The sequence below is a fragment of the Scyliorhinus canicula genome, chromosome 3 (assembly GCF_902713615.1).
Source record: "Scyliorhinus canicula chromosome 3, sScyCan1.1, whole genome shotgun sequence".
NCBI lineage: Eukaryota > Metazoa > Chordata > Chondrichthyes > Carcharhiniformes > Scyliorhinidae > Scyliorhinus > Scyliorhinus canicula.
The window spans coordinates 215,406,894-215,419,682 of NC_052148.1; the positions used below are offsets into that span (position 1 = coordinate 215,406,894).

At 45.1% G+C, this 12,789-nt stretch overlaps 2 protein-coding genes across 4 annotated transcripts in view; one reads left to right on the forward strand and one right to left on the reverse strand.

Annotated features, from left to right (window-relative positions):
* The window catches only part of trmt44 (tRNA methyltransferase 44 homolog), a 38,772-nt gene extending 28,558 nt beyond the window's left edge, over positions 1-10,214 (reverse strand). The window contains exons 1-4 of the mRNA XM_038792144.1: positions 9,831-10,214; positions 5,412-5,535; positions 2,796-3,015; positions 1,402-1,470 (exon numbers count right to left, since the gene is read on the reverse strand). Of these exons, the coding sequence (XP_038648072.1) occupies positions 1,402-1,470; positions 2,796-3,015; positions 5,412-5,535; positions 9,831-10,179 (762 nt within the window). The 5' untranslated portion in view covers positions 10,180-10,214. The remainder of the gene's footprint in view (positions 1-1,401; positions 1,471-2,795; positions 3,016-5,411; positions 5,536-9,830) is intronic.
* Positions 10,215-10,318: 104 nt separating this feature from the next.
* Positions 10,319-12,789, forward strand: part of acox3 (acyl-CoA oxidase 3, pristanoyl) — a 213,150-nt gene continuing 210,679 nt past the window's right edge. For all 3 annotated transcript variants that reach the window (XM_038792145.1, XM_038792147.1, XM_038792146.1), the window contains exon 1: positions 10,319-10,566. The gene's annotated coding sequence lies outside the window, so the exon portion shown is untranslated. The remainder of the gene's footprint in view (positions 10,567-12,789) is intronic.

Genomic DNA, 12,789 nt, shown 5'->3' on the forward strand with positions numbered 1-12,789 from the left:
CAGAGGTGAAAGCTTTGAGCAAGATTCTGCTCATACATATGTAGTGTCTGTTGCAATATTTGGACATTGTTAGAGAAATGGTAAATAGCAAGAACGTGATTGATACACTGCAAATAATCGACTCCTTTTCACACTAAGTTGACCAAAAGCTATTGTTTATGCCAGATGCTAATGGTAAAATGTTGAAAAGTATGGGCACTGTAGTATAAACGACTGTAACAGAACTGGAGTACAAAATGAAGCAAACCTAAAGATCATAAATTTTCTTCACATCAGTGAAGTAGTGGCCATATGAAATAGCCATGTCAGTGGTTATGTGGAATAGCTTATTATCCAATATAGCTAAACACAAATAACCTCCTTCCTAGAAAATGTGACGTAAATGTCTGATCAGAAGAGGACTGAAAATTCAAAAAAATTCAATAAACAGATATAAATGATTCAACACTCAGAACAAGGGTTTCAGTACTAGGCAGCCCATAGAAAGATCCTCTGTGGGAAGTCCTCCAGAAATAAATATCCTGGTGCTGCATGAGAAGATTTGAGGAAAATCTACATAATTTTATCTTCAGTTTTGCTGAAAAAAAGACATTTATGTCAAAGCTTTCCGTCTTGCACACATCAGGATACTTGCAAGAATATAATGCATGGGAAATTAACAGATTTATATGGTATGAGAAGTGTGTCGATTGGTTGGTAGGTAGATTCTGACCTGAACTCTGAATTTACCTGTTTGACAGTGTGCTCATTCACTTCTTTCAGGGATTAAATAAATCGATGGGTAAAGTGCACAAGAAATTAACAGTAGGGCCAAATCTAGCAATTTGCCCCTCTCTAAAATTACCTGGGAATTTCCTCGTGAATACATGTTGTTTTCATCTGAAGTCTGCCAGTAAGTTGGAAGATAGAGATTTATTGATGTTTTCCTGGTTGATTCAATGATTATTATTTCCATGGATCACACTACAAATAATTACATAAGGGGAGGCAGTGGCATAGTGGTATTGTCGTTCACCCAGTAATCCAGAGACAGAGAGGCTTGCTCTGGGAACCCGGGTTTGAATTTCGCCATGGCAGATGGTGAAATTTGAACTCAATAAAAATAAATCTGGAATTAAAAGTCTAAAAGGCAACCTTGAAACCATTGTCGATTGTCATAAAACCCATCTGGTTCACCAAAGGAAATCTGTCGTCCTTACCCAGTCTGGCCTACATGTGACTCCAGACCCACAAAAATATAGTTGACTCTTAAATGCCCCGAGGGATGGGCAATAATGCTGGCCCAGCCAGCAGCAACATGCACATGAATGAATTTTTAAAAATTGCATAAATATGTAAACCAAAAACCACAACTCAGCCAGTGTATCAAAGTTTATGAAAGTTAGGTTCCAAACAAGTTACCAGTAGGTATGTTGCAATGGCGACATCTTCATATACAAATTTTTCAGGATTCGTAACTTCAGGCCAAATCTAATTAAAATTGAATCACAAAAAATATATTAAGGAAGGGGAGAAATTGGCATAAGTCAATGACATTGCAAAGCAGCTTTTAATTGTTTGACAGACAGGGGCATGGAGTTTCCTCTCGGGACCTAATTTGCAAAATGAAAGTAATCTGGGTTAGGCTTCAATGAAGTTCTGGTCATTGTGGGTACAGAGGTTAACACTGCATTCATGAAGTAGGAGGTGCCTGTGCACTTGATTCTTTATGCAACATGATGAAAGGCCTCAATGGGTAGACACCCTCATCTGATTTGGGGGCATGGCTAGATTTGTGGGCATGCACTTCTTTGGGTGAATAGCCTTTTCAATCTATGTAAAACACTGCAGATAATCTAGCATAAATTAGTTATGGGCACAACATTAACAAGTTCAAAATGTTAATAATAATCTTTATTGTCACAAGTAGGCTTACATTAACACTGCAATGAAGTTACTGTGAAAAGCCCCTAGTCACCGGTTCGGGTACACAGAGGGAGAATTCAGAATGTCCAATTTACCCAACAGCATGTCTTTCGGGACTTGTGGGAGGAAACCGGAGCACACAGAGGAAACCCACGCAGACATAGGGAGAACGTGCAGACTCCGCACAGACAGTGACCCAAGCCAGGAATCGAACCCGGCACCCTGGCACTGTGAAGCAACAGTGCTAACCACTGTGCTACCGCCCGGTAGAGAATATACAATGGAGAATATACAGTGGGTACAGATTATAAAATGCAAATCACTGCGTTGTGATATTCATCCCTTCAATTTATAGAAGTTTATTTCTACCAAATTACATGGAAATTTTTAAATGATCAGAACTACAGGGGGAAAGGAAACATTAAGACAGGCAGTTTGTGCTATTTTGTTTAACTCCATCTGGATCTCTTAGATATCTAAGTGGAAATTGAAGGTTGTTGTGGCTCAAAATTAATTTACAGTCCTTGCTTATGTGTCATTTTTGCACATCTGATCGAGGCCATGTGAAACCAAACATTGGTATATATACTGCATTATTAAGTAATTTGAAAAAAAACTTAGGGGAAGATAACCCGAGTATCAATCCAGGAAAATGTTATATCCACAATAACCCACAGAAAAATCCATAATTTTGGCTGGACTACAAGGAAATTTGCAAATCTGAATGAGGCATTACTGTTGTTTTCACCATCTCTTAAAGGGCGTCAGAGGTCTTGGCGTACACTGTTTGTAATCTCTAGATGAACATATTATATTGTGTGCAAGGAAAAAGGACAGAATTTGAATGAAAACAGAATGGTTATGTTCAGTTATTTTTCTCAGAATTGTACCTTGACCATTTCTTTGTATTTTGATTTTAGACGGTGGTAACATTTGCTATATTTTTCCACAGAAATGAGAGACAGTGTGCTCTTAAAATAACTCTTCTTGTTCTCTGTAGACCATTTCACAATCTTTGTAAGCAATACATCTGTAAGCCATGCTGTTTTGGGATACAAAATCCCATCTGCGACCCATTCTTCAGGACACAATATGGAAACAGAAATAACCCTTTAAGACAGAGAAAGAAACCAATAAAACATCACAGAAATATTAGTAAATAAATGCCAATTTCTAGATTAAAGTTAGTTTATTACAAACGGATGGTTATCCAAATAATTTTGGTAGAAAACAATAGCTTCTGCCAATCTTTCACTGAATTTTTAGCAGATGACTTTGAAAAGTTTACTCTGGAAACTGAAGTGGACGACATGATGAATCAGAACAGATTGCTGAAATGTCAGTGTCGGGTTCAATGGCCCTAGTCCCCACGAACGCTCAACCTCAGCTAGTCCCCACACCCACGAGTGTGGTTGGCCAAAACACCCAGCTAACCCCGATTCAAGGGCCTCCCGGGAAGCTTCAGCAGGCTCCGGGATTGTTATCACTACACGAGGCACTGAACAAAGGAAACCAGTTAACTCGGATAATGGTAGTGACCCAACAAACAAACCTAGTGGCAAGACTGGAACATTACGACTTGTCCATTACGCACCAAACGGATTACGGTTGAAGTGACCAAAACAACCGAAAACAATGTAGCAATCACTAAATCTGACTTTGGAACCCTCATGGAACTCTACCACTTTCAATTCCATAATTTTAATTGAATTTAAATTCCACCAGTCTCCGTGGTTGGATTTGAATACTTGTCCAAAAAGCCGAGGCCTATGGATTATTAGTCCAGTGACATTACCACTACATATCCATCTCCCCCCTCTTTCAATATTAATAGTCATTTAGTACTACAAAATTTGGGTATTACTGAAAAAAAGACACACTATTGAAGCTTTGTCTTGCACTCATTAGGAAAGCTCACAAGATAAACCAACAGTAAAAGGAACAGCAATTTATACTGCAGGAGTGGTAATTGGTTGGCAAGTGGATTCTGATTGGTAGGTGCACTGTCATGGAGAATGCAGAAGGGGACAGTTAATTGTTAAGCTTCTGTTTCAAATTCAAATATGTAGGCCATGCATCCCAATGACTGGTGGATCTGTGGGGCAGCATGAGGGCACAGTGGCTGGCACGTCTGTCTTCACAGTGCCAGGGACCTGGGTTCAATACCGACCTTAGGTGACTGTGTGGAGTTTACACTTTCTCCCCGTGTTCGTGTGGGTTTCCTCCCACAGTGCAAAGATGTGCAGGTTAGGTGGATTGGCCATGCTAAATTATACCTTAGTATCCGAAGGTTGGATGGGGTTACAGGAATGGGGCGGGGGAAGGTCCTATGTGGGATGCTCTTTCAGAGGGTTGTTCAGATTCGACGGGCAGAATAGCCTCCTTCTGTACTGTAGGGATTCGATCATTATCAAACAGCATGTTCATTTGGCCATTCGCAACAGGCAAAGTACTGACCATTCCCAGCCAACCCATTTGCAAAACTCAAGATAGTGTCCAACATTAGATGTGATTCCACAATTGGTCAACATTTGCGAAACAATCTTGATTGTGCTAAGTATTACACTGAAAACCTATTTAAGATCATCAGTTGGACTCGCAGTGTGGCTCACTTACACATACTAAAAACTCATTCACAAGGTCCTGTCCTTTGCAGACGGAAAGGGCATGTCCACACATTGCACCTTTTCAAACTAAAGAAAAGTTTGGTGGACAGCCATTAATCATAGAATTTACAGTGCAGGCCATTCGGCCCATCGAGTCTGCACCGGCTTTTGGAAAGAGCACCCTACTTAACCCCACACCTCCACCCTATCCCATAACCCAGCAACCCCACCTAACCTAAGGGCAATTTAGCATGGCCAATCCACCTAACCTGCACATCTTTGGACTGTGGGAGGAAACCGAGGAAACCCATGCAGACACGGGGAGAACGTGCAGACTCCGCACAGACAGTAACCCAAGCCAGGAATCAAACCTGGGACCCTGGAGCTGTGAAGCAATTTAGTACATGAATATAAAAGAAAAGAAAAAGAAAATACATAATAGGACAACACAAGGTACACAATGCAAATACATACACACCGGCATTGGGTGAAGCATATAGGAGTGTAGTATTAGTTGGTTCATTCCCCATGACGATGCCCTGACCAGAGTCGACCTACCTAGTCTGAACGTGAAACAAAAACTTGGCAGTTAACTGTTCCCTGTTGCATTCTCCATGATAACACTGTTACCAATCAGAGTCCACTTGCCAAACAATCAGCAGTCTTTTCTCATGCAGTATAAATGATTGTTCCTACTGTTGGTTGACCTTCTGAACTGTCCTGAAGAGTGCAAAATGGAAAGCTTTCATATCATGTCTCTTTTTTCAGTGAAACTTTCTATATTTTCGGCACAATCCCACTGAAGGGGACTTTTACCAATTTTCTTTTTAAGAAAGACGCAACTCACAGCCATTTTGTTTTTTCTGCAGCACAGGATTTGCTGTCTGGTTGAAGACTCACCATAACAACTCATCTCCTTCAATTTGTCGAAGTTTAAAACTGTAAATATTGCTCTTCTTGAATGTGCAACTTGTTGCAATATGCCCTTCTACTGGTATAAATGTTGCTGTGTTGTTTTCAAAATCTGCAAAGGATGTAGAAGCATTAATGTAAAAGCTAATTACTGCGAATGCTGGAATCTGAAACAAAAACAGAAAATATTGGACAACCTCAGCAGATCTGAGAGCATCGGTGGAAAGAAAATGGAGCTAATGTTTCGATTCTGGATGATTCTAAGTCAAGCGTGAGGGAATGCATTTTGCAAGGTCGAATACAGGTGTGAAGTATACAGTAAATGGCAGCAGAACCCTTTGGAGTATTCTCAGGCAGAGAGATCTGGGTGTATAGGTCCACAGATCACTGAAAGTGGCAACGCAGGTGGATAACGTAGTCAAGAAGGCATACATCATGTTTGCCTTCATTGGTCAGGGCACTGAGTATAAGAATTGGCAAGTCATGTCATGCTGCAACTGTAGAGAACCTTCTTTAGGCAAAACTTTGAATATTGCGTACAATTCTGGGCGGCAAACAACCAGAAGGATGTGGAGGCTTTGGAGAGTACAGAAGAGGTTTACCAGGATGTTGCCTGGTCTGGAGGTTATTAAATATGAGCAGGTTGGATAAACCCGGATTGTTTTCACTGGAACGACGGAGGTTGAGGGGCGACCTGACAGAGGTTTACAGAATTATGAGTGGCAGGGACAGAGTGGATAGTCAGCTTTTTCCCAGGGTGAAATTACTAGGGGACATAGGTTTAAGGTGCGAGATTTAGAGGAGATACGAGAGGCAAGTTTTGTTTTACACACAGGATGGTGAGTGCCTGGAGTTCGCTGCTGGGGGAGGTGGTGGAAGCAGGTACAATAACGACGTTTAAGGAGGCATCTTGACAAATACATTAGTAGGATGGGAATAGAGGGATAGACACCAGACGTGCTAGATATACATCAAGATCAGCACAGGCTTTGGGGGCCTGTTCCTCTGCTGTTCTTTGTGAGAGTTCTTGCTTCAGGTGATGGGGTCTTCAGTGCACCTTTTTCATAGTAGGAGTGTGGTTTAAATTCTCTGGCCTGCAGCCCATAATGACCTTCTTTGCAGTTCAGCAGTATATCTTACACTCAACTTTTCCAGGAAGGGCCTTTGGCTTCATAACAGCCTGTTCTTAGATGATAAGATTCTAGCCTCTGCTTGCAAACCTTTTCTAGAGAGAATTATCGGATTCGGAACATTTCCTGTACAGCCTGTCATGTTTCTTCTGTGAACAGATTAGTACAGATTTTCCGCCAGTTCAGAAAACACCAACTTTCTGACGCAAAACAGAGTGGGAAAAAGAGATTGTCTCTCTTAGCTGCCAAAGTGAAACTGAAACAGCCTCCGGTTCCTAAACCATTTCAGTGTGAAGAGATCCAATCACTGCCTGCTAATGGGCACGGCCCTGCCTCCTGGCCCATTCATTGGCCACCATCCAAGTCAATAAAAGTGAGTCATCACTGATGGCTTTCAGATTCTTCCTGCTTGATTCAAAGATACTGGTCGTTGCTTCTGTTTGAGTTAAAGGTACAGGTTGCATTAAAGTTACAGGCACAGGTCCAGGAGCAGTGCTCCAAATGCTAGTGATTTGAAACCTGTTGGACTTTAACCTGGTGTTGTAAGACTTCTTACTATGAATTATTTTGACAGAGTAAATATGTAACTATTTCCAGTGGCAAAGGCTTTGGAGGACACAGATTTAAGATCATTTGCATAAGAACCAGAGGCAATGTTGGGGGGGGGGGGGGAATAAAATACAGAACATGATGGTGGTCTGTAATGCCTTAAATAATGGCAGAGATTCAAAATGTATGCTAAAGGGGAAAAATGTGTATAGCTGTCGTGAAGGACCAGAGTTGTAGACTAAGAGGCAGCAAATTTTGCTTCTCAGCCTTTCGGCTAAAGTCAAGCCCGAGATTAGATGTAATGCCTGTCCTTGTCAGCTTGGATCTAGTATGACTCTTTTTTGGAGACCACGAATTGGATTCAATTTGAATTGATTTTTGGAGCAAGCAAGGAGATGGATTAAGGGCTTGCCCTGCCCACTCTGCACATTGACTGTAATTCTGAGAAAGAATTCAAATGTAAAGAGACAGCACAGGTATTACTGGCCACCTTTTGTGAGGAATAAAATAATCCCTTATTGTCACAAGTAGGCTTCAAATGTGAAAAGCCCCTAGTCGCCACACTCCGGCGCCTGTTCAGGGAGGCTGGTACGGGTATAATTTTATGATTCGGTGACAAGATTATGGAATTTTGCACACAAGTTGTTATTTGAAGAGCAATGCATCAAAATCTTCATCCTCAGACATAAAACTGGTCCATCCCCATCATTGGATGGCTGCAATCGTGCTTGCTCAGAGAATCTGCTCAATTATGACCAGGTGGAGTGACAGTGTGAAACAAAGTAATTTTACTGGCTTTGTCAGAATCATCCAGACTCAAAACATTAGCTCCCTTCTCTCTCCAGAGATGCTTTCAGACCTGCTGAGATTGTCCATTATTTCCTGGTTTTGCTTCATTTTACTGGCGTTTTATTAACATGTTCTTGAAGTGAATACAGAGACCGAGGCTGTATGTTGTTTCTCTGAATCTGTTTTTGTCATAAGCAGTGTTAAAAATTGGCTCTGTTTTTTGAGATTGCAGTTTCTTGAACATGCTGTGCCCAAAGTGCATTAATGAATGGTGGTTGACTGAGTTGATATATTTTTTGAAATATAAAAATTGAAGGAGAATGTTTCCTGGCACCCTTGTTGTTCAACAAGCAGCACGGTGACATAGTGGTTAGCATTGCTGCCTCACAGCACAAGCGACCCAGGTACAATTCCAGCCTTGGGTGACTGTGTGGAATTTGCATTTTCTCCCCGTGTCTGTGTGGGTTTCGCCTGGGTGCTCCAGTTTCCTCCCACAGTCCAAAGATGGGCAGGTTAGGTGGGGTTGCAGGGGTGTAATGTGGGGGAGTGGGTGCTCTTTCAGAGGGTCACTGCAGATTCAATAGGCCAAATGGCCTCCTTCCGCACTGGAGGGATTCTATGGTTAAACACATTGATCTGGACTCTCCGCAGTCCCTCGCCGAAATCGCATTTGGCACCGGGGCAGAGAATCAACTTTTACACCGAAATCAGGCCTGCGCCAGTAAGGCGATTCTCTGGGATCCGAGAATCAGCGTTTTCACAGAGTATTCTGCGCAGCTGGGGGCCCATTGCAAGAGGCGCGCCCAGAGATCCTCTGCTCCCAACCAGCCGAGTTCCCGACGGCGTGGTTCTAACCATCTATTGCTGTTCGGGAACCTCGTGTGACAGCTGCGGCTGCCCGGGGAGGGGGGGGGGGGGGGGGGGGGGGAGGAGAGAATCGGACACAGGGTGGGGTCTTATGGGGACCGGCGGACAGATCAGGCCGGTCAGATATTAGGGCCCGCGGCTGATCGGGGAGGGGCCCACATCTTGCAACTGCCTCCGCGGTCCGAGTCTGCCACACGCTCGGCGGGCCGCTGGAGGCCGCCGCTGTGCGCATGCGGGATTCGAAACCTATAGTGTTGCGTGAATCACCCTGGGTTTCAGCTCAAACTTTCTTCAGGAATCTTAGGCGTGAAATGTCAGCGTTTTTACGCCAGCGTGGGGACATAGCCCCATTTTGGGAGAGTCCAGCCCATTGGACGAGATTCTCCGCAAATGCGGAGAATCGTAAAGGCTGCCGTGGGACAGGCCGTGACCCATGGCAACCTTCACGCCCACTTCCGGGGCAGATTCCCTCCCCCGGCGGGGCTAGGAGAGCGGCCCCGTGCGTCACGGCCCTGACATCGGTCGTCAAGGCCGCACGTCAAGTGTCACACCGGCTGACGCGGCCGATGACGTCAGCCGCGCATGCGCAGGTTGGACAACGCCAACCCGCACATGCGCAGTTGCCGTCTTTTCCCTCAGCCGCCCCGCAAGACGTGGCGGCTTGATCTTGCGGGGCGGCTGAGGGAAAAGAGTGCGTCCGTTACGTGCCCACCGATCACGGGCCTATGCCCCCCTTGGCACGGCCATGGTACTGCCGTGCCAATCAGGCCCCCAGATGCCCCAAACGGGCATCTGGCAGCCATTTCACGACAGCAGCGAGCAGGTGTGTTTGCTGCCGTGTTGAAACAGGCGTGAAGACCCGGCCGCTCGGCCTCGAAGAATCGCCACTCGCCGTTGATTCGTGGCGTGGGGGAGATAGCGGGAGGGTGTGAAAAATGCCGCTATTCTCCCACCCGGCGTGGGGGGCGGAGAATCGCACCCAGTGTTTTCAGGAATATCCCAATCCGATTCGCAGGAAATCTGACCCATGGCGGGGGTATCAGCAGCTGCAGTTAGCCCCGATTCACTCTACCTTGGAAAACTAATTCCTTGCAGCTCTCCGCCTGTGTTTTGGGAATCACGGTCCGTAACATCACCTTGAGCCTGCCACCGGCCCGCTCCCCCACCACTGCGAGGAGAATCTCGTCCAGTTCCCCGCCGGACTCACGCCTCAGGCCTGGCAGCAGCTCCGCCAAGACCGGCCTCAGGCCGGCGGCGGAGCAGTGCGCCTCTCTCTCGGCCTCCAGGCGGCAGCCGCTCAGCCGCCGGTTCGCCACCTGCGGCTTCAGCGTCCACACGTCGAGCGCGGCCCAGAAGCCGGCCTCTGCAGCGCCGGCCTCCAGCCGCTTCTCCAGCGCCGCGGCGGCGGCCGCCGACATCATCACCGCCCGCGCGCTCGGTCACCACGGAAACCGGCTCCCCCGCCCGCCTGCCTGCCCGCCCGCCTGCCTCCGCTTCCGCCTCCTGCTCGGTGACGCGCGTGTGTCGGCAGTTGAAAGGGGCGGGGTCTGTCATCTCTGCCGGGTTGTAGTGGGAGGGGGGAGGGGTTGGATTTTGGAGGAAATACTTTGTTGATAGGTCTGGCAAAGGGCTAAATCGCACAGAGAAAGCTCCAGGTCCTTGGCCGGAGGGAGATCAGAGCGAGCTGTGCAGTGGTTGTGGCCAGACTGGATCCAGTGACTGAGAAATCGAGGCAGAGGAACTGGAGAGACATTGCAGATAACTGAGACACAACACAGGAAAGTTGGGATCTTCAGTATCGAATGAAGGTGACCGAGATGTTTATAGATCTATAAACTTATAGATGTGTGTCACGATAATGTAAAGAAAGAAAGCCCTATGCTGAAATAACACATTTATTAACCTCAGGACGTCCCAAAATGTTATATAACCAGTGATGTGTTTAACCTTAGTAGCTTCTGCACAAACGCAGCAGCCAATGTGCAGATAGCAAGCCCCCAGTAATGTCAATGTGATAATGATCAGCTAATTTCATAGAGTACGCACAAATGGATCTTTTTCCGGTTGGCAACATGTAAACGAGTGGTGTGTCACGGGGATCAGTGCTGGGACGTCAACTGTTTACAATTTATATAAGTGACTTTAATGATGGGATGGAGGACTGATTGCCAAATTTGCTGAAATCACAGAGATAGGTAGGAAAGTAAGTGGTGACGAGGCTACAAAAAGATAGGACAAATGGAGTATATTATGGGTGTCCATTTTGGCAGGAAGAATAAAAAATAAACATCTAAATGGTAAGAGGTTGCTGAGTTCTGAAGTGCTGACATGAGTGTCCAAGTGCATGAATCATTTAAGACTAGTACGCAGGTACAGTGGAGTTCTTGTGGCACAGTGGGTAGAGTGCCGGCCTCTGAGCCAGAAACTTCAAGACCCACCCCTAGAGTTGATGGCCATGAAAATTGTGGTCATAACGTGGTCAAACTGGGCCAACCTTTCAACGTGCTAATTGCTAGCGGTAAGACTTCTGGCCAGCCACACTTGATGTGGAGTGGCATTCTCTGCCCCGGGCAACAGACTTGGAACCTGTTCCGGGAAATAATGGCTGTGGAAACAGATGAAAGTCTGCCTTAGCACCCCTTGGTCCGAGAAGAGAATTGGAGTGCACAGCAAGTAATTAGGAAAGCTAATAGAATGTTATCAGTTATTGCGAAATGAATAGATTTAAGGTAAGGGGCAGGGGATTTGAGGATTTTGTTTCACCCAGAGGAATCTAGAACTCACTGCCTGAAAGGGTGGTGAACCCTCATGACATTTAAGAAGCTTTTAGATGAGCACTTGAAATGCCTTGCACACAAGTACAGACCAAGTGCTGGAAAAAGGGATGAGAATAGATCATAGAATCCCTACAGTGCAAAATAATAATAATCTTTATTAGTGTCACAAGTAGGCTTACACTAACACTGCAATGAAGTCACTGTGAAAAGCCCCTCGTTGCCACACACCAGTGCATGTTCGGGTACACAGAGGGAGAATTCAAAATGTCCAATTCACCTAACAAGCGCATCTTTCTGGATTTGTGGGAGGAAACCGGAGCACCCGGAGGAAGCCCACGCGGACAACATACAAACTCCACACAGTCACCCAAGGCTGTAATTGAACCCAGGTCCCTGGTGCTGTGAGGCAGCAGCGCTAACTACTGTTTCATCCATAATAGGTGTCGATAGGTGCTTGATGGCTGGTGCAGACACAATGGGCCAAAGGGCCTTTTTTTGTGATGAAAAACTATGACTCAATGAATTGGACACAAAAGTACAGAGTTATGCTTCTGTTATACAGAGCAATAGCGAGACCACATCCAGAGTACTGAGTACAGCATTGATCACATTATTTAAGGAAAGATGTAAATATATTGGAAGCAGTTCAACAGCTGACTAATACCTGAAAAGCGCGTGTTGTGTTATGAGGAAAGCTTGGGCAGGTTAGACTTGTATCCGCTGGAGGTTAGAAAAGTAAGAGGCGACTTTATTGAAACATATAAGATCGTGAGGGATCTTGACAGGGTGAATGTAGAGAAGATATTTCCTTTTATGGGAAAATCTAGAACTAGGGGTCACTATTTAAAAATAAGGGATTGGCCATTTACAAAGTTGATGAGGCAAAATGTTTTCTCTCAAAGGTTGTGAGTCTTCAAATATTTTTAAGGTATAGGTGGATAGATTTTTGGTGAACAAGGGGGTGAGAGGTTTTCAGGGGTAAGTGGGATGTAGTTTTGTGGTTACTTTCAGATTAGACATAATCTTATTAAAGTGAGGCAGGCTCGAGAGGCCGAATGACCTACTCCGACAACTTCTTCATATGTTTGTATGTTAATTGAGGGATAAAGTGTGGTAAGTTATACAAGTATCATCCTAGATTTGTTACACAAGTCTCTGGGTTGGGATTTGAACCCACAACCTTCTGTCTTTCGTGACTCCCTGCGGCACAGGTTGTGGCATCCTTATCTCTGAGTCGGCAAGCTGTGGGTTTAA